This window comes from Pipistrellus hanaki (genome assembly GCF_964339955.1).
Source record: "Pipistrellus hanaki genome assembly, chromosome: 5".
Lineage (NCBI taxonomy): Eukaryota > Metazoa > Chordata > Mammalia > Chiroptera > Vespertilionidae > Pipistrellus > Pipistrellus hanaki.
The window spans coordinates 76,168,612-76,188,088 of record NC_140507.1 but is presented as its reverse complement, the minus strand read 5'-3'; the positions used below and the strand labels follow the sequence as shown (position 1 = coordinate 76,188,088).

Below are 19,477 nucleotides of genomic sequence, written 5' to 3'. Positions count from 1 at the left end.
ACCGGAAATCTCATGTGTCTCCAGCACCGCCCCACCTCAACCTCTCTCTCTGCCTGATGGAATGTTAGGCTTCACAGTCTGAAACCACGGTGGGTTTTCCTGTTTACACAGGGTCTCGCTCCCTTTACCAGTCTTGAGAATCAGTAGAGCAGGCACCCAGCTGGCCTCATGGCTACGGCCCCGCAGCCTGATTGCAGCGCCCTGGCACATAGCAAGCACTTGGAAAATAGCTGTGAAATGAGCAGATAGTGATGGGCAGGAGCAGGCTTGCATTCATGTCCTAGTGAGGATGCCTCGATGTGTCATTACCCATTGTGTAGATGGGAAAAATGAGGCTCAGGAAGGCAAGCCATTTGGTGGAATTCAATGCAGCTAAGCGTGTGTGGCTGTGGGAAGCAGCAAAGGAAACTTGGATAGCCTGGAGGGACATTCCCAATACCCCCCACCCCCCACCCCCACATCTTCCCTCACAGGTACAAGACACAGACCCCAGGGAAGCGCTGACGGAGGGGGGGGCGGGGGTGGGTGGGAAGGAAGGGTAAAGGGGGACAGGACTGTGCAAAACACTATCTCCAGAGCTGGGGATGTTGTGTTGGCAGAAACAGCTTGGCGCTGATGGGGAAGCTTCCAGCGCAGGCTCCCCAATTCTATGAGCAGGGGCTCCTGGGACCCTTCAGTCAGCCTCTGAAGCCAGGGAGAGATCCCCGCATCTACCAGGGAATCCCCTGCGTCAGGGGACCTCCCCGCACACCTCCAGCTCCAAGGCAGGCCTGAAGCCCTAGAGGGCAGCATACTGCGGCCCTGACTTTCCCGTGGAACGGGGGAAGGAAGCCCCAATGGGCGCCTAGCAGCCGTCTCCGCCGCAGCGCGCAGCAGGAAGCTTACCTTGTAGAGGGGTCTGGGGTAGGGATGCCCGCCCTCTCCGGCCCGGAGGTGGGGTGGAGGGAGGAAAACGGGGATATCCAGACCCTTTGTTTGCTGGTGTGTGTGTGTGTGTGTGAGAGAGAGAGAGAGAGAGAGAGAGAGAGAGAGAGAGAGAGAGAGAGAGAGAGAGATTTAGGAGACGGTGGCGGCCGCTGAGAGGCTGGACGCCCCAGCAGAGGGGGGAGGGGGAGGAGAGGGGACTCCCGCGCCCGCCCTCCCACTCGCGAGTCTGAATGGAGCGCGAGGTGGAGGGGCGGTAGCTTTGGTCTGGATGGCCCCACCCCCGCCCGGGCCGGGGGAATCCCCCAATCTGGAGCCCTTTACTTCACTTCCTCCAGCGTCCACGCTCCAAAAGCTCTGGGGGAAGGTCCTGTTGCATCCGGGGGCTGGCGCTCCTCCCATCCCACCGGTGCCCACGAAGGGCCCTTTTATCTGAGATAATCCTGGCCTTGGGCTGCAACAGGACCTTCCATCCCGGTTTCAAAGCTTGGGCTGGGATTTACGAGTGTGCGGCCGAGGTCGCCCGAGCGCAGAGTAACGGAGTCCTCGGAGCTCGGCAGAGGAAGAGGGCCCCCAGGCGAAAGCGGAGAGGCTAAGAGCAGCAGCCCTTGGGTACCGCCCCATCCACACCTCCACAATCCCCCCGCCCCATCACCACCCTGCGTGGGGCCTGGGGCACTGGCCGCTGGACAGACATTAGCGACACCCAGCGGCCGCACAGGGATAGGCCGCCGCGTACCCGATGGGCAGACACGCGGTGGGGTGGGGGGCGGGAGGGGTCCGGGGGATTCTAGAGCGGGTGTGTTCGCGAGTCCCCACTCCTATGTGGCAGGAGACAGGAGTGGGACAAGGGGGCCCTGATCCGAACCGGGAAAATACCAGCCCCCAAAGCAGGGCCACATTGTGGCCAGCCCAGGGCAGGGTCATATCCCTCCTCTCTACTTAGACCCTCCCAGGGCAAGGTCCTGCATTCCTCATTTTGGGAAATTCCCTCAGATCACACCCCACCCCGATTCACAATGGGTAGGGGCCAGGTCTCCTCGCCGAGGCCCCGCCCCTGCAGTGGGTTCTGGCTGTCACTGTGGCGTGGCTGGGAGAATCATTCCCTCGCTCAGTCTCACCAACTGCCCCCCACCTTTGGCTGCCGTAAAATTCCCACTGTGAGGCAGCGGGAGAAGAGAAGGGCGCGAAGTTGGGGCGCCTGCAGGTATATCCCCCGGACGTGCCCAGCGGGAACCCCGCGTCGGCTCCAGAGGCCGGAACACGCGCTCAAATCCCTTTAAGACCAGCTCCGTCGCTAGCGCCGCCGCCGCAGTTACTAGGGATATGACGTCACCCGCGGGTGGGGCTTACGCGCCCGACCGGAACCGGAAGGGGCGGGGCTCCGCGGGCCCAAGTTCCAGTGCTGTCGCTGCCGCCACCGCCAGTACCCCTTCGGAACCGGAGCGGGCTGGGCCACGGCGCAAGATGGTGGACTACAGCGTGTGGGACCACATCGAGGTGTCTGACGATGAAGATGAGACGCACCCCAACATCGACACGGCCAGTCTCTTCCGCTGGCGGCACCAGGTAGAGCTCGCGTGCCCAGCCCCTTCCCCCCTCCCGGGACTACGCTCCAGAGTTCTGATCCCTTCTACCTCCAGGGACCCGCCATTGACACCTGGGATCCCACCGCACAGACTGGGCTTTTAATGTCTTCCGGGGCTCAACTCCGTGACCCCAGAACTGCTGGGACCCCTAGGGCATCTTCCTCAGAGTCTAGACTCCCAAGACAAGCTTTGGGGGTGCCCCCTAGTCCTGTTTGGGACCTTCGACTTGTACCCAGAACTCTGCCACAGAGACTGGACCCTGATCCTAGTCGGGTACCCACTTCTGAGCTTGGATATCCCATTCGCCCCTCCTCTTCCCTCCCCAGTTCCTAGAGTCCCTAATACTTGAATGAATCTATTCTGCAATATGATTTCCTGGGTTTGAGGATGATTCCCATTCAGATCCACAGACCCCTCTCCTCCAAATAGAACAAGGAACTCTGCTTCCCCTGGGATTTCTGTTCCTGGCCTGGATGCCAACCCACACTCCAAACCCTTTCCCTATCATTAAGTCCTTTGCCCTACTGGGGTCCTCAGTCCCATCTAAGACTGGAGGTTTGGAACCCGGTTCCCCTCCAGACTGAATTACCATCTCTATCCTGGTGGAGACTCCAATTCTGTCTGCTCTCCTTTAGTCTCACCTACTGTAGACCCCATATCCCATGACATCAGGAAACCCTACCTTAGCAGCTTCCCTCCCAGCCAGAGCCCCTGCTCCTTACGTGGTATTGGAGACCCAGGCACCACCCACACCCCAAGACCAGCTTCCTGTAGAAGAACCTCTACCATCCTTGGAACATCTCATCCAAACCTACTCTGCCTTCCTCCTAGCGCCAGCCTGGCCTGCTGCTCTCAGACACCCAGATTGTCTCTTCTCTCATCAGGAACCCTCTCCCAGCCTGATTCCAAATTCACTGCCCCTTTTATCTGTTTTCCTCTAAACCCAGATCCCAGAATCCAAAGTCTGAGAGTACCCCTGCTTCTCTCCCTGTCCAACCGTGCTCACAGACCAATAGAATGGCTCTCATAAGACCTACTGTTCTAGTTCTAGCTGGTTTGGCTCAGTGCATAGACCTTGGGACTGAAGGGTCCCAGATTTGATTCTGGTTAAGGGCACATGCCTGGTTGATCCCCAGTGGGGAGCTTGCACTAGGCAGCCGATCCATATTCTCTCTCATCATTGATGCTTCTCTCTCTCCCTCTTCCTTCCTCTCTGACATATTCTCTCTCATCATTGATGTTTCTCTCTCTCCCTCTCCCTTCCTCTCTGAAATCAATGAAAACATATAAAAAACAAACAAACAACCTAATGTTCTAACCTCCTGCTCCCCCATATCAGAGCTGCTGTATCCACATGCCTGTACCTGTCATACTCTTACACTGAGGGTGTGTACCTCGCAGAACCTTCCAGTTAGGGATGCCTCACCCCACCCTCCCTTATGGCAACTCCCAATCATTTATTCAGAAACTCTTAGAAGGGCCCTTTTCCATCTTGCCAAGGCATTATTCGTTCCTACATCTGGTCCCAAGTCCCATTTTCAGCCCATTCCTTAAAGCGGCTGTCTCTTATGGTGTGTCTGCTGGGCCAGCCACTGGAGAGCAGGGGTGGGGAACCGCGGGCCCGCGGGCCACGTAAGGTCTGTGGAATCGTTTGGTCTGGCCCTGCCAAGGCATTAGGGTGAGTTAATTAAATGTTTGACCAAATATAGCCGGCTAAGTTTTGAGTTGATAATTTTGAATGTCCCTCAACCGTTGTTATAAATATCCAAATGGCCCTTGGCAGAAAAAAGGTTCCCCACCCCTGTCCTAGAGTGTAAGAAAGTTCCAGCACGTCCATTTCCTGTTGTGTGTAACACTTACTGTTTTGAAATATTTCAGACCTCCACAGAGCTCTGAAGACAATTAACTTGGGAACACAAGTTTATTAAATTAAAGAGGTTAATTTATGCTGCTTCATGGAGACCGCTTTGGTCCCGTTGGGGGGCAGGACCCTCTATCCTGTAGCGGCTTCCTCCTGCCACGCCCTCCGCCCCCTTCCCTCCTCCTTCCTCCCCCCTCCCTCCTCCCTCCTCCCACAGAACCTTTTCCTGTCCTGCCACAAGAGCCCTGAGCTGCAGTGGAGACAGAGGGCCTCAGCGTCCCCTGCACTAGGCAAGCCTGGGTTCTACCCCGTCCGCTGAAATGCGATCAGATCTGAAAAGAACTCGGCTCAGGCCCTGGAGGAGAGGTGGGATTGGTAGAATGGTGGCCTTGTGAGCTTCTGAACACAGACTTCCTGCCTGGGCTCACACCTTGGCTCCTGAGTCACTAATTTGCTGCATGGCCTCCAGCAAAGTGCTTGATCTCTCGGTGCCTCAGTTTCCCCAGTTGGGAATATTAATAGTATCCACCCCATAGGGTTGTAATGAGGGTTGCTTTATTTACTTACTGTAATGTATGTAATGCTTTTGGGACATCCCCTGGCATGTAATAGCTCTTTTTAAACTTTAGCCACTACTTTCATCATTATTATTTAGGTAATTCGCTCTCATGATAAAAAAACAAAAACAGAAAAAAACTTCCAATGATTCCAGAAGGGGACAGGTGAGGCTCCCTCGTCACCACTGGTTTCCTGCGGCTCCTTCCAGGGAGTTGTGCCACATTGAGGTTCCATGAGCCTTGGTTTCCCTCTCAGGAAGGCGGGAGGGCAGCCCCGCCCACCTCCGTGGCTTCTGCCCTGCCCAGCCCCTCATGGAGGTGGAAGCCGGGCCTGGCAGGCAGCCACCCTGCCAGTTCTGGGAGGCCTTTATTTAGCTGTGGCCTCCCTGGCGGTCACCCAAAGGACACCGGGCAGAGCTTGGTGGCTGCCCAGCAGAGACCAGGAGGGTGGTAAGTGCCTGCTGCCACCCAAGCCAGAGAATCCAGGTGGAAGGAACAGTGTGTGCAGAGCTGACAGCAGGAGAGACTGGTGCATTCGGGGAACCACGAGGCCAACATCTGCCTGGACCCAGAGTCGGGAGAGGAGGGCAGGACCTTGGCAGCTTGGGGCAGGGTCAGAATGTTCCATCTAAACCCACACACTAGGATGGAGTAGTGGGGAAAGCTGTATATGGCCCAGAGACTCCTCTGTCAGCTTCTGAGCCTGAATTTGAGAGAGCAGCAGTTGAAGGATTTTGCCAATGGCTCTGGATTGAATGGGCTCAGCCAGGAGCCAGGGAAGATGATGGTGGAGCCCAGCGGGCTGGAGAGCAGACAGGACCAAGTGATCGGATAGGGGTCTGAATGGGGGGACTGAGCGAGGGGGGCGGTGACATGGGCACCATCACTAGGCTTAGGGCACAGTGGAAGTGGACATTTGGGGTGAAACACCCAGGAAGCTACTGGGCATGAAGCTGGGGCTCAGGAGGGCATGCTGTCCGGAGACAGCTGAGGGGGCCTTGGCAGTGATCCAGGCGCAAAGACTCGCAGTGGAGTGAATTAGAGAGTCATTTAATAGTGAAAACCGTCAGGACTTGGTGCCAGAGCAGGAGGCAGGGCAGGATCAGTGAGCAGGCCTCAACAGGCGGCAGGAGGTGGGGTAGGGGTGGCTTCATTGAGGGGGACAGGGCAGGAGTCTGGGTTTTGGGGGGTAAAATGGTGGGTTTGGTTTTGGACATGGAGTTGGAGATGCCTACGGGACACCAGGCAGAGGTGGATTGAGAGGGTTGCGGGACAGAGGATGGGTTGCAAGACTCTGAGGAAGAAGGGGAGCCTATGACCTTGGTGAGGGATGTCTTTATTTTATTTCATTTTATTGTTAATCCTCACCCAAGGATATTTTTTCCATTGATTTTTTTAGAGAGAGTGGAAGGGAGAAGGAGGGGGGGAGAGAGAGAGAGGTGAGAGAGACACATCAATTGGTTGTCTCCTACACGCACCTGGATCAGGGCTAGGGATTGAACCTGCAACCCAGGTACATGGCTTTGACTGGGAATCAAACCTGAGACCCTTTGTTCTTTGGGCAGGCACTCTATCCACTGGGCCACACAAGCCAGGGTAGGGGGTGTCTTGATTCATCCAGCGAGCAATTCCTGAGCCTCTGCCGTGTGCCAGTGCGTGTGTGACCCAGTAAACAGATGTATTTCCCCTTCGGGGGAACCAGTGTCCTTGGAGAGGGACTCTGCCCGAAACATGACAAATAGTTGCCACTGGGTGTTAGCAGGTGACGTGTGCTGAGGAGGAAGATGATGCAGGACGAGTGAGGGGAGGTCTGATCTTCAGTAAGGTGCTCGGGGAAGGCTTCACCTGTAAGGCAACACATGAGCCAAGATGCTGAGGATGCGAGAGAGTAACCCGAGGGGAGGGGCTCCGGGCACAGAGCCCTCCAGGCGGAGGGAACAGCCAGTGCGAAGGCTCTGAGGTTTGGAGTGCACTCAGGAAAGGCTGAGGCAGCCAGTGTGGCTGTGGGGCAGGGGAGTTGAGGAGGGGAAGGCACGGAGGTAATACAGTGTGAGGGCCTTGTGGACTGTGGGGAGGACTTGGGCTTCTGCTGTGAGTGAGCTGGGAGCCATGAGGAGTTCTGAGCAGAGGGGGGACCTCTGTGTGTGTAGGTCTCTCTGGGGGTGAGGGTGGAAGCTGGGCGCCCAGGACATGTGTCGGTGCAGACATTCCTTGTGACCATCCCAGCTACATCCTGGAAGCCCTTGGCCGGGATGGGGCCAGGGTTAAGGGGTCAGGATCAAGGGGCAGGCTATTCCCCAGAGTGATGGGCCATCCCTGCCCACAGGCCCGGGTGGAGCGCATGGAACAGTTCCAGAAGGAGAAGGAGGAGCTGGACAGGAGCTGCCGCGAGTGCAAGCGCAAGGTGCTCGAGTGTCAGCGGAAGCTGAAGGAGCTGGAGGTGGCTGAGGACGAGAGCAGCAAGGCGGAGCTGGAGCGGCTGCAGGCCGAGGCTCAGCAGCTGCGCAAGGAGGAGCGGAGCTGGGAGCAGAAGCTGGAGGAGATGCGCAAGAAGGAGAAGAGCATGCCCTGGAACGTGGACACGCTCAGCAAAGACGGCTTCAGCAAGGTGTGCGGGGCCTGAGGGGTACTCGCACCCTGGTTGGGTTCCGTGGCCATTGGAAGGTTGTGGGGGTGGTAAGGGCTGCACAGGTTAAGGGAGAGATGTATGGGGACAATGGGGGGAACAGGGATGCCAAGAGGATGAAGCACCCCACTGGTCCCCTTCTGATCTGCCCGAAGGGCCTAGTCGGAGGCCACATTGATGTTCATGGTCCCATCACTGTGGATGGGATGGGAACTGAGGCCACGGCCCACTCGGCCATGTTCGAGGCACTCCGAGGCCTCCCCCCAGCCCGCTCCCTCTCTCCCCACCACAGAGCATGGTCAATACCAAGCCCGAGCAGGTGGAGGAGGAGTCAGAAGAAGTGAGAGAACAGAAACACAAGACCTTTGTGGAGAAGTATGAGAAACAGATAAAGCACTTTGGTGAGTTGGGTGCGGAGCTCCACCAGGGGCCTGAGGGGGTGGTGGGTGACGGGGGCTGGCTCTGCCTCTGGGTCCTTCCAGCACCCTGTCAACACCTTGCCGTAGGCATGCTCCACCGCTGGGATGACAGTCAGAAGTACCTGTCAGACAACGCCCACCTGGTGTGCGAGGAGACGGCCAACTACCTGGTCATCTGGTGCATTGACCTGGAGGTGGAGGAGGTGAGTGGAGCCTGCCCTGGGCTGGGGAAGGCTCTCCCCTGAGGCTGCCACCCGGTGACACTGCTGTCCTCCTTGGCAGAAATGTGCCCTCATGGAGCAGGTGGCGCACCAGACCATCGTCATGCAGTTCATCCTGGAGCTGGCCAAGAGCCTGAAGGTGGACCCCCGGGCCTGCTTCCGGCAGTTCTTCACGAAGATCAAGGTGGGGGCCCCCGAGCAGCTGGGCCGAGTGGGGGTGGTCCTCAGGGAACCAGCCTGCGGTCGTTGGTGGGAGGCAGACCCATGTCCACTGGGGCCCGGCCTCGATGATGAGAACCTTACACATCAGGAGAGGGCGGAGCCACGCAGGAGGTGAGAATTTGTTGGCTTCCAGACAGATTTTGAAAGAGGATGAGGGACAGAGTCAAGGACACCTCCAGGTTTCTTACCCTGAGCACCTGGAAGAGCAGAGCTCCGTGCGCTGAGCTGGGGAGACTGAGGGCCAGGCAGGTTTGGGGGCGGGGCCGCGTGACCCAGTGGCTGTGCTGAGTTTGGGGTGTCGGCGAAAACCCCCACAGGAGGACACCCAGGAATGGCTGTGGGGGTCAGTGGTGCAGGGGGCAGCAGGCAGGCGGTCACCAGCATACAGGCACACTTTGTTTCATTGCACGTCACCTTAGTGAACTTCGCAGGTGTTGTGTGTTTTTACAAACTGAAGGCTTTTGACAACCCTGCGCTAAAGTCTACCGGCACCATTTGTCATGTCTCTGGGTCACGTTTTGGTAATATCCCCAGTTTTTCAGACTTTTTCGTTATTACTATATTCATTATGGTGATCTGTGATCAAGTGATCTTTGATGTTACTAGGGCAAGACCAGCAAAAAGATTACGACTCGCTGAAGGCTCAGATGATGGTTAGCATTTTTTAGCAATAAAGTATCTTTTAATTAAGGTATGTACATTTTTTTAGACATAATGCTATTGCATACTTAGACTACGGTATATTGTAAACATAACTTTTATATGCACCGAGGAACCAGATATTCGTGTGACTTGCTTTATCGCGATGCTTGCTTCATCGCGGTGGTCTGGAACGGTCCGCAGTACCTTCGAGGTATGCCTGTGTAGGTGGTAACGTCTGAGCGTAGAGGCGGAGGCTAGATGGAACAGAGAAGAGGCTTAAGCCCCAGGGTGTCCCTGAGGACTGGCGGCAGGAGGGTCTTGGGTCCCTCGGTGCGGCCTGGCAACCCCTCTTGCCTCCTGCTCCCCGCAGACGGCCGACCAGCAGTACATGGAGGGCTTCAACGACGAGCTGGAGGCGTTCAAGGAGCGCGTGCGGGGCCGCGCCAAGCTGCGCATCGAGAAGGCCATGAAGGAGTACGAGGAGGAGGAGCGCAAGAAGCGGCTGGGCCCTGGCGGCCTGGACCCCGTGGAAGTCTACGAGTCTCTCCCTGAGGTGCGCAGCCGCAGCCCCAGCCCCGGGCGGGCAGGCGGGCGGGCAGCAGGCAGGTAGCCAGCAGGACTCGGGAGTCCCAGGGACCAAGCCCTGACCTCAGCCCCTCTGCCCCCGCAGGAACTCCAGAAATGCTTTGACGTGAAGGACGTGCAGATGCTCCAAGACGCCATTAGCAAGATGGACCCCAATGTAAGTCACTGCACCCCAGGCCCACCCTCTAGCCAGGCTGAGCGGCAGGCCAGCAGCGTGTCCCTCAGCTCCCCTGCCCCCAGCTCTCCGTGTTGCTGATAGAAGGAAGGTCTCCTGGGCTTCTGGGAGGAGTGAGGGAGGCTGGGTCACTGTGTGGCCAGCACATGAGGCATCCAGACTATGTCCCCGGCATCCAGCCCGGGTCTCACTGTCACTGTGGGCTGTTTGTGAGCACAGCCAGCACAGCCTACTGACCCATCTTACCAGTGATTCAAGGTGGTCCAAGGAGAAGGTTCCTCCCCAGCGTCCAGTTATCCTATCAAACCACAGATTCTCTCTTTTTTAAAAAAAATATTTTTAAAATATATTTCAGAGAGGAAGGGTCAGGGAGAGAAAGACGGAAACATCAATGAAGAGAGAGAATCACTGATCGGCTGCCTCCTGCACACCCCTCACTGGAGTTTGAGCCCACAACCCTGGCATGATCGGAATCGAACCCGGAACTCTTCAGTCCTTAGGCCACATGTGTCAAACACAAGGCCCGCGGGCCAAATCCAGCCCACCAGGCCTTGCAATGTGGCCCGCACCGCGCTGTCATCACTGCACTCCGCTGTCAGTTTATGACATTGTCAGTTTATGACTGTTCAGTAAACCATTCGGCCCGCGATTTAGGCTGGATTTTAGATTTTGGCCCCTTCTCTGATTGAGTTCGACACCCCTACCTTAGGCTAACGCTCTATCCACTGAGCCAAACCAGCTAGGAACACAAATTCTCTTTTGATATTAACTGGCCAAGTGCATGGGAAGGGCTGGGCACATGGTACATGCTGGTAAATCTCAGCTGTCATTATTGTTAGGAGCAGTAGCAGTGCTGAGAGATGAGTCTTAATAGAGCTTGGTTTGACCCCATTCCTGACAGTGGCTTATGGTTGGGCATACTGGTTTCCTCATATGTAAATTGGGTCCCTTCAGAGGATCTGTGCTGGGGTTTCTAGGTCTTCAAACTCCAGCTTGAGGTTCACTGCCTGTCTTTGGTACACAGAGATCATGCTTTCTTATTTATTTTTTATTTTATTGACTTCAGAGAGGAAGGGAGGGATAGAAACATCAATGATGAGAATTATTGATCGGCTGCCTCCTGCATGCCCTGTATTGGCGATGAAGCCCACAACCTGGGCATGTGCCCTGACTGGGAATCGAATCATCACCTCCTGTTTCATAGGTCAACGCTCAACCACTGAGCCACACCAGCCTGGCTGCACTAGCCACATCTGACTTACGTGATAGCCACATGTGGCTGATGGACAGCACAGATTATGGATCCTTTCCATCACTGCAGGCAGTCCTTTTGGGTAGCTCTGCACTGAATGAGCAGTAAGCAAGCTTTAGGACGTGCAGGAGACAGGTGGACCTCGGGGAGGTGGCAGCTTGGCCTCACCTGTCTGTCTCTCTCCCCACAGGATGCAAAGTACCACATGCAGCGCTGCATCGACTCAGGCCTCTGGGTCCCCAACTCCAAGTCCAGTGAGGCCAAGGAGGGAGAGGAGGCAGGTCCCGGGGACCCGTTACTGGAAACTGTCAAGCCAGACGAGAAGGATGTCAGCGCGTGACCCGCCCCAGCTGCTGCCCGCCTGCCTGCAGGCGTCCGTGCCCCCTTTTCAGAAATGAAAATAGATGCCATTGCCCTAGCTCCTGGCTTCCTTCACTTCCCCCCTCCAGCCTGGAAGACCTGCCCCGTGCCCCCCCCCCCCCCCCCCCCCCCTCCGCACTCATCCAAGTCTTGCTTTGAGTCAAGGGCCTTCACTGCCTGAGCTCCCCCAGCAGCGTTATGCCAAAGGCCCTGGGGTCCAGGGAGGAGCAGGTGGTTAGGCCGATCCACAGGAGATGGGGAGGGTCCCCAGCCGAGGGGCCTGCTCCAGTCACTGGGCTCTGTTTCCACTGTCAGCTGTTGAGTCTCCTATATGGTAAACAGCAGTGATCTTCCAATAAAGGATTTCAGATGCTCTGTACAGCATTGCGCGGGCTGTCGGCACAGCTCTTCGGGGGTGGGGGAACGGGAATGGGGGACCTGGTGAGTGCTGGTGACTAGGCCTGTGAGTCCCACGCTCTGCCCTCCATCTACCTGGGCAACTCTTGTGCTCACTCCAGACCCACTGTTACATTCTCTTCCGTCGAAGTTCTCACCTGCCTCTCACCTCTCGGTCTTGGACCTGTCTTGTTCCTCGAAGTTGCCTGCACCACGTCTCACCTCCCATGTGGGCAGCTCTGCCTCCAAAACATCTTTGTATTCACATGGCCTCCACCCTGGTCCGGGTCCCCACCCCCTCTGGCCTGGACACCGGCTCCACACCAGACCCCAGCGGGCAGTGGCCAGAGGGTGCACATGCACACGCTTCTCCCTCAGAGCAGAGGCCAAAGCCCTCCCTAGGCTCACCCGGCCCAGAGCACTGCCCGGTCACCTCCCTGCCCTCCCTGCCCTCGCCTGTGTCCCTTTGTCCACGCCCTCTGTGCCTTGCTGGTGTGAGAGCACTTGAAATCTTATATCGTGTGAGTTTGGATAACTCGGTCTCGGGGTCCCTCTGAACAATGAGAAGAACGGTGGTGCCTTCCTCCCACAGCTGTGTGAAAGGAGATAATGCCGCTGGCAAGCAGGTGCCTGGCAAAGCTCAAGATGTGGGCTTTGGTGCATGCCTGTCCCTTTGCCTGAACACCCCTATAGTGTCCTCAAGTGGGGCTCTTTTTAAAAAGTAGTGAAATATTTGGGCCCAGAAAGGGCTTTAAAGAACAGTACAATGAGCATGGACACATTAGCCTAAGTCACAGGGGTCTTCAAACTACGGCCCGCGGGCCACATGCGGCCCGTAGAGGAGTCTGATCCGGCCCACCAGGTTTTTCGGGCAGTGAGCGCAGCCGAGGTGTTACAGTAGGAATTAGTAGTTCATATAGTCCGGCCCTCAGGCTCTCTGAGGGACCATGATCTGGCCCCCACTTTAAAAAGTTTGAGGACCCCTGGTACTAAGATGAGATATCAAACCAGTGAAGCCCTCTGCCCGCCCCTCTTGAGGGATACCACCCCCCTCCACAGATGCCACTGCCCAGAGGCCCTCCACCAGCCTTCTGAGTTGCCCCTCCTGACCCCAGGCAGCTTGCCTCAGCTGCCCAAGTGCCTGGCTTTGCCGGCCTGTGTATTGTCTGTTATGCTGTGAGCTCCGCCAGGGGACCAAGGGAGCCTTTCCTGGTCCCGTATTCACTGCGCCACAAGGGGTTCTGCCATACAGGGGGCTCTGAGCAAACAAACATCTGCCAAAGCTAAGGGCCCCAGAATGCTGTTGTGCACAAGCTGATCACCACCAGGGGGCAGTAGTGAGCTGCATCTCCTAATGCTTTTCCTATAGATGAGAAAGGCAGGTGGATCTGGAGGGCAGGGTGGGGGAAGGCGTCCTAAGGTCCTGGATAAAGTTCACTCATCCAGGATTGCCACTTGCTTAATTCCTTCTTAAAAATATTTTTAAATTAATTTCCAAGAGGGAAGGAGAGGGAGAGAGAGAGAAACATACATGATGAGAGAGAACCTTTGATTGGCTGTCTCCTGCACGCCCCGTACTGGAGAAAAGCCCGAAAGCCAGGCATGTGCCCTTGAATGGCAGTGAAGGGGGCTCTCCATTGGCCAAGGTTCCATCCACTGAGTCACACCTGCTAGGGCAACTTAATTCTTTACTGTGAAACCTTTCAAAGACAATCCATATTCTCGATTTTTCCGTTGGCCTCAGGCACTCTAATTCCTAAAATTTTGATATTTTGTTTATTATTGACATTTTTTATATTCATTGTACTGTTTGAAAATATTGCACTAAAGTATTAAGTATTTGTCTTAGTTACATTAGTTACAGAGTTTTTGTTTTGTTTCTTGCTAATCTTCACTCAAGTATATATTTTTCCATTGAAAAAAATTTTTTTAAGAGAGCTAGTGAAAAGGAGGGGGAGAAACAGAGAGAGAAACATTTGTATAAGAGAGACACATTGATTGGTTGCCTCCTGCATGCACCCTTCCAGGCCAGGGGTCAAGCCTGCAACTGAGATATGTGCCCTTCACTGGAATCGAACCCATGTACCTTCAGTCCATGGGCCAATGTGCTAAGCCAGTGGTCAGCTCTTTAGCTTCTTGAGTTTTTAGTAAAGGCCAGCTTAGGAGTACCCTAATTAAGTTAATAACAATGTACCTACCTATATAGTTTAAGTTTAAAAAATTTGGCTTTCAAAAGAAATTTCAATCGTTGTACTGTTGATATTTGGCTCTGTTGACTGATGAGTTTGCTGACCACTGCTCTAAGCCAATGTGAGCCAAGCCGGCTAGGGCAGTTACAGAGGATTTTGTTTGTTTAATATATGTTGTTTTTGTTTTTATTGGTTTCAAAGAGGAAGGGAGAGGGAAAGAGGGATAGAAACATCAATGATGAGAGAGAATCATTGATCAGCTGCCTCCTGCTCACCCCACACTGGGAATCAAGCCTGTGACCCCGGCATGTGCCCTGACCGGGAATCAAACCCTGAGCTCCTGGTTCATAGGTTGATGCTCAACCACTGAACCATGCTGGCCGGGCCACTTCCCCTTCTTTTTACACAAAATGTAGCCTACTCTACAACTGAAACGTCTTACTTTTTTCAATGAACAATATGACCTGCAGATCTTTCTTTAAAAATCCATTAGCACTTCCTCATTCTGTCTCCCCAGCCTGGAAAACATTAATATGTGCACATCTCAGCATTCAGTTCACCAGTCCTTTTTTGACAAACACGTGTGTGTGTGTGTGTGTGTGTGTGTGTGTGTTTTCTAATCTCCACTTTTTCAAGCAATGCCTCAAGAAATACCCTTGTATACATACCATTTGCCATGAGTACAGGCTGCCCACCAGTGGGAAAAATTCCCAGGAGCAGGACTGCTTAGTGGGAAACACTAAGAATTCCACTCAGAAGAGTGGAGGAACTGGTATCACTGATGTGAGGGGGGTTGGAAAACAAACACGTATGTTGAGTGTATTAGTTCTCCACGGCCGCTGTAACAAAGTGCCACAAACTCAGTAGCTACAAATGCATTATCTTCTCGTTCTGCAGGTCAGAAGTCTTACTGAAATGAAGGCATTGCCAGGCTGATCCTTCTGGAGGCTGCTCTGGGTGGGATCACTTCCTTTCCTTTTCCAGCTTCTCGGGAAGGCTTGCTTGCCTGGGCTCATGGCCCCTTCCTCCATCTTCCAAGATGGCAAACATGAGTCCTTAAATCACATCACTCCTATCTCTTTTTCTTCCTCTCACTTCCACTTTTTAAAATAAATTTTAAAAATATTTTTATTGATTTCAGAGAGGAAGTGAGGAGCGAGAGATGGAAACGTCAATAATGAGAGAATCATTTATCAGCTGTCTCCTGCATGCCTCCCACACTGGGGATGGAGTCCACAACCGGGCATGTGCCCTGACCAGGAATCGAACTATGACCTCTTGGGTCATAGGTCAATGCTCAACCACTCAGCCACGCCACCCGGGCTCCCTTCCACTCTTAAGCACCCCTGTGACAACAATGAGCCCCCCAGACTCATCTCCCTATTTTAAGATCAGCTAATTAGCATCCTTCTTACCTTTTATTGATTGATTGATTGATTGATTGATTAGCACCCTTGATGCCATCTGCAACCTTAATTCTCCCTTGCTCTGTAGCATAACATATTCACAGGCTCTTTGGGGATGGGGTATGTTATTCTGCCAAGAGAGGCACCCCAGAACTAGCAGCATAAGAGAGCTATTAATAAATCCAAGACTGCCGTAACCAGTTTGGCTCAGTGGATAGAGCGTTGGCCTGCGGACTGAGAGGTCCCAGGTTTGATTCCGGTCAACAGCATGTGCCTTGGTTGCAGGCACATCCCCAGTGGGGGTTGTGCAGGAGGCAGCTGATCGATGTTTCTCTCTCATTGATGTTTCTAGCTCCCTATCCCTCTCCTTTCTGTGAAAAATCAATAAAATATATTTAAATAAATAAATAAATAAATAAATAAATCCAGGACTAAGGAGTCTGGGGAGGGGAGCTCCCTGCAGGATGTGTGGCCACGGAGAGACACAGCCATTGCCTGGACTGTGACTGAGTCAAGAGGTGGCTGGGGGGTTGGAGGGCGGGATGACAGACACCCCTTGTTGCTTTGTCTCCCACCTATGGTGGGCCAGGCTTCCCCACCCGCAGACCCAACAGAAATCAGGACACAACTTGCTTATTTTGTGGCCACCAGAGGGAGCCCTCAATCCATAGCTACTCTTAGGCAACAACTATTAGGGACTCCTGCTGGGTGCCTGGATGGTCCCGGGTGCATAGATCAGGTTACACTCCGCCCCCAATACCCCTTATGTGCCCAACTTCTTTCATTCCTAGCACTTACAGTCTTCCTACATCCCACTTCTTAGTATTTATGTGGTTTATGTCAGCTCCTCCAAGGCAGGAATTCCTGTTTTATTCATGGCCGGATCTCCAGGGTGTAGGACACAGCACACAGTAGAAATTGAATAAGTCTGTTTTGTTTTGTCTTGTTTTTTAAATATATTTTATTGAGTTTTTACAGAGAGGGAGGGAGAGGGATAGAGAGTTAGAAACATAGAGGCACCAATCAATGATTCTCTATCATTGCTGTTTCTCTCTCTCCCTCTCCTTTTCTCTCTGAAATAAAAAAAATATATTTAAAAAAATAAGTGGAACAACAAATTCCCTCCCTCCCTCTCTCTCTCTCTCTCTCTCTCTCTCTCTCTGTCTTTCTCTCTCTCTCCTCCCTCCAACCCTCTCCCACCTTACCTCTCAAAAAAAAAAAAAAAAAATCAAGCCTGGCCAGAGGTCACGGTTTGATTCTTGGTCAGGGCACATGCCTGGGTAGCAGTGGGGGCATGCAGGAAGCAGCCGATCAATGATTCTCCCTCTCCCTTCTTCTCTGAAATCAATAAAAATATATATATTTTTTTATCAAAAAAAGAGAAAGGCAATAGCACTCAGCTCACTCCAGGCTCTGTTCTAAACTCTTTACATGGTTTGGGACTCTGATCACCTCTGAGCTTTGGATTCTGATTCGCCCCATTTTGCAGAGGAGTAAACTGAGACACAGCAAGATTGAAGGCCTGTCCAGGATCACACCTATGGCCCCAGCCTGTGTGTGTGTGTGATGCCTGTTTCCTCCTGAGTGTTGGGGAGCACAGAGACTTGGTTGGAAAGTTTGTAAGGAGGAAATTCTGACCTAGGGGAGTTGGCTGGAGGTGGTCACCCCTCATTGTCCCTTGGCCTTTCCAAACAAGTCTGTGTACATGCGGACCAGGACCCTTGGATGTTCACTGGAATCCTTTTTTTTTTAAAATATATTTTATTGATTTTTTTACAGAGCGGAAGAGAGAGGGATAGAGAGTTAGAAACATCGACGAGAGAGAATCATTGATCAGCTGCCTCTTGCACACCCCCTACTGGGGATGTGCCCACAACCAAGGTACATGCCCCTGGCTAAAATCGAACCTGGGACCCTTCAGTCCTCAGGCCGACGCTCTATCCACTGAGCCAAACCGGTTTCGGCTTCACTGGAATCTTGATGCTTAATCTTTAGACATCTTTGCTGAAAGGACACTGCAGACGCATGTATCGTCCCAAGAATGCTTACCTTACGATTGTATCTAAACTTTTTTTAAAAAATATATTTTATTGATTTTTTACAGAGAGGAAGGGAGAGAGCTAGAGAGCTAGAAACGTCGATGAGAGAGAAACATCGACCAGCTGCCTCTTGCACACCCCCCACCGGGGATGTGCCCGCAACCAACATACATGCCTCTGACCAGAATTGAACCTGGGACCTTTCAATCTGCAGACCGATGCTCTACCACTGAGCCAAACCGGTTTTGGCCGATTGTATCTAAACTTTATCTCAAACTGCTGTTACAATAAAAGCCTGAAGCCCCAGCCAGTTAGGCTCAGTGGATAGAGCATTGGCCTGTGGACTGAAGGGTCCTGGGTTTGATTCTAGTCAGGGGCACATGCCCTGGTTGTGGGCTCCATCCCTGGTCAGGGGTGGGGAGGTGGGGAGGAGGCATGCAGGAGGCAGCCGGTAAATGATTCTCTCTCATCATTGATGTTTCTCTATCTCTCTCTCCCTTCCCCTTCCTCTCTGAAATCAATGAAAATATATGTATTTTTAAAAAGCCTGAGAGGCAGGCTATGGAAGCTGTCTGGTTCCTATCGCCAGGCAGTCTTTCACAGAAACGTGTGTCAGAGTAATCATTCACCGGTCACTCAGGGTCTGCACCTGAGACCAGCCCCAATGTCCAGGCGGGGCCTGCTTCTGGGAACTTTCCAGAGGTCATGTGTTCACACAAGTGCCCACGTGCCCACAGGGTGTGGAACTTCCTTGGAAGGATTCCCAGCCAACCTCATGGCTGTTTGGGGGAGGGGCTATTTCCTGAACCTTCCAATTCAGAAAGATGCAAAGGGATTTTCTTTTTAATTCACCAGCTCCTGGCCTTTCCCTGGTCTCCTGGAAACTCTGGGGGAGCCACTTCCTGCAGGCCTCTGGAGTCCGGGGAATACCCTGATTCTAGCTTCCCCTGGAAACCACTGGGGCAGGGTGGCTAATTACCCTAGCTTGCCCAGCTGTCCCAATGTTAACCCCAAAGTCCCCTGTCCGGGAATCCCCTGCAGTCCTGCGCAAACCAGACAATTGTTGGGGTGACCTGTAGCCTTCTTGCTGGGCTCCACTCTGTGGTTGAGGGTGCAGCACACAAACCTTCCCAGCAGCCTCCGTGGCCTGTCAGGTAGGGTGCTGGCCCCACTTTAAAAGAACTGGAGAGCTGGCTGGTGTGGCTCAGAGGTTGAGCGTTGAGCCATGCAATGCTTTGATGCCAGTTCAGGGTTCATGCCTGGGTTTCAGGCTCAATTCCCAGCAGGGGACATGCGGGAGACAGCTTATGGATGTTTCTCCCTTTCCATTCTTCTCTCTAAAGTCAATAAAAATAACCCTAACTGCCGAAACTGGTTTGGTCAGTGGATAGAGCGTCGGCCTGCAGACTGAAAGGTCCCGGATTCGATTCCGGTCAAGGGTATATGTATCTTGGTTGCGGGCACATCCCCAGTAGGGGGTGTGCAAGAGGCAGCTGATCGATGATTCTCTCTCATCAATGTTTCTGACTCTCTATCCCTCTCTCTTCCTCTCTGTGAAAAATCAATAAAATATATATTTTTAAAAATAGCCCTAGCTGGTTTAGCTCAGTGGTTGGAGCATCGGACTGAAGGGTCCTGGGTTCAATTCTGGTCAAGGACATATACATAGGTAGCAGGATGGATCCTGGTGCCCCAGGGACCAGTGCAGGAGGCAACCAATCAATGTGTCTCTCTCACACATATTGATGTTTCTCTTTCTGTCTCTCCCCCTCCCTTCCACACTCTCTGAAAAAATCCTCAGTTGAGGAAAAAATGTCCTCAGGTGAGGATTAATAATAAATACATAAATTACTTAATTTATTCATTAAAAAATTTAGAATCCATAAAAACATATTTTTAGCCCTTGGTTGCCTCCTTTCAACCTTGTTCACCCGTCAGCGCGGGTTCTGGTGCAGCGGCGGAGCTCCCGTTCCTGCCGCAGCTCGCTCCCCGCCCTGCCGCCCCGTCAGATCCT

General features: G+C 53.5%; 1 protein-coding gene across 1 annotated transcript; it reads left to right on the top strand.

Annotated features, from left to right (window-relative positions):
* The first annotated feature begins 2,288 nt into the window (after positions 1-2,288).
* Positions 2,289-11,812, top strand: CDC37 (cell division cycle 37, HSP90 cochaperone). The gene is made up of 8 exons (XM_084885710.1): positions 2,289-2,493; positions 7,258-7,539; positions 7,850-7,958; positions 8,064-8,179; positions 8,259-8,381; positions 9,432-9,614; positions 9,732-9,803; positions 11,264-11,812. Exons 1-8 carry the CDS (start codon positions 2,392-2,394, stop codon positions 11,411-11,413), a joined length of 1,137 nt encoding a protein of 378 aa, XP_084741836.1. The 5' UTR covers positions 2,289-2,391; the 3' UTR covers positions 11,414-11,812.
* Positions 11,813-19,477: the final 7,665 nt, after the last annotated feature.

Bases quoted from the DNA above. Each gene is read 5' to 3' on its own strand.
- CDC37 (XM_084885710.1), top strand. From the start codon at position 2,392: ATGGTGGACTACAGCGTGTGGGACCACATCGAGGTGTCTGACGATGAA. The intron at 8,382-9,431 runs GTGGGGGCCCCC...TGCTCCCCGCAG, and splicing joins AGTTCTTCACGAAGATCAAG to ACGGCCGACCAGCAGTACAT. The intron at 9,615-9,731 runs GTGCGCAGCCGC...CTGCCCCCGCAG, and splicing joins TCTACGAGTCTCTCCCTGAG to GAACTCCAGAAATGCTTTGA.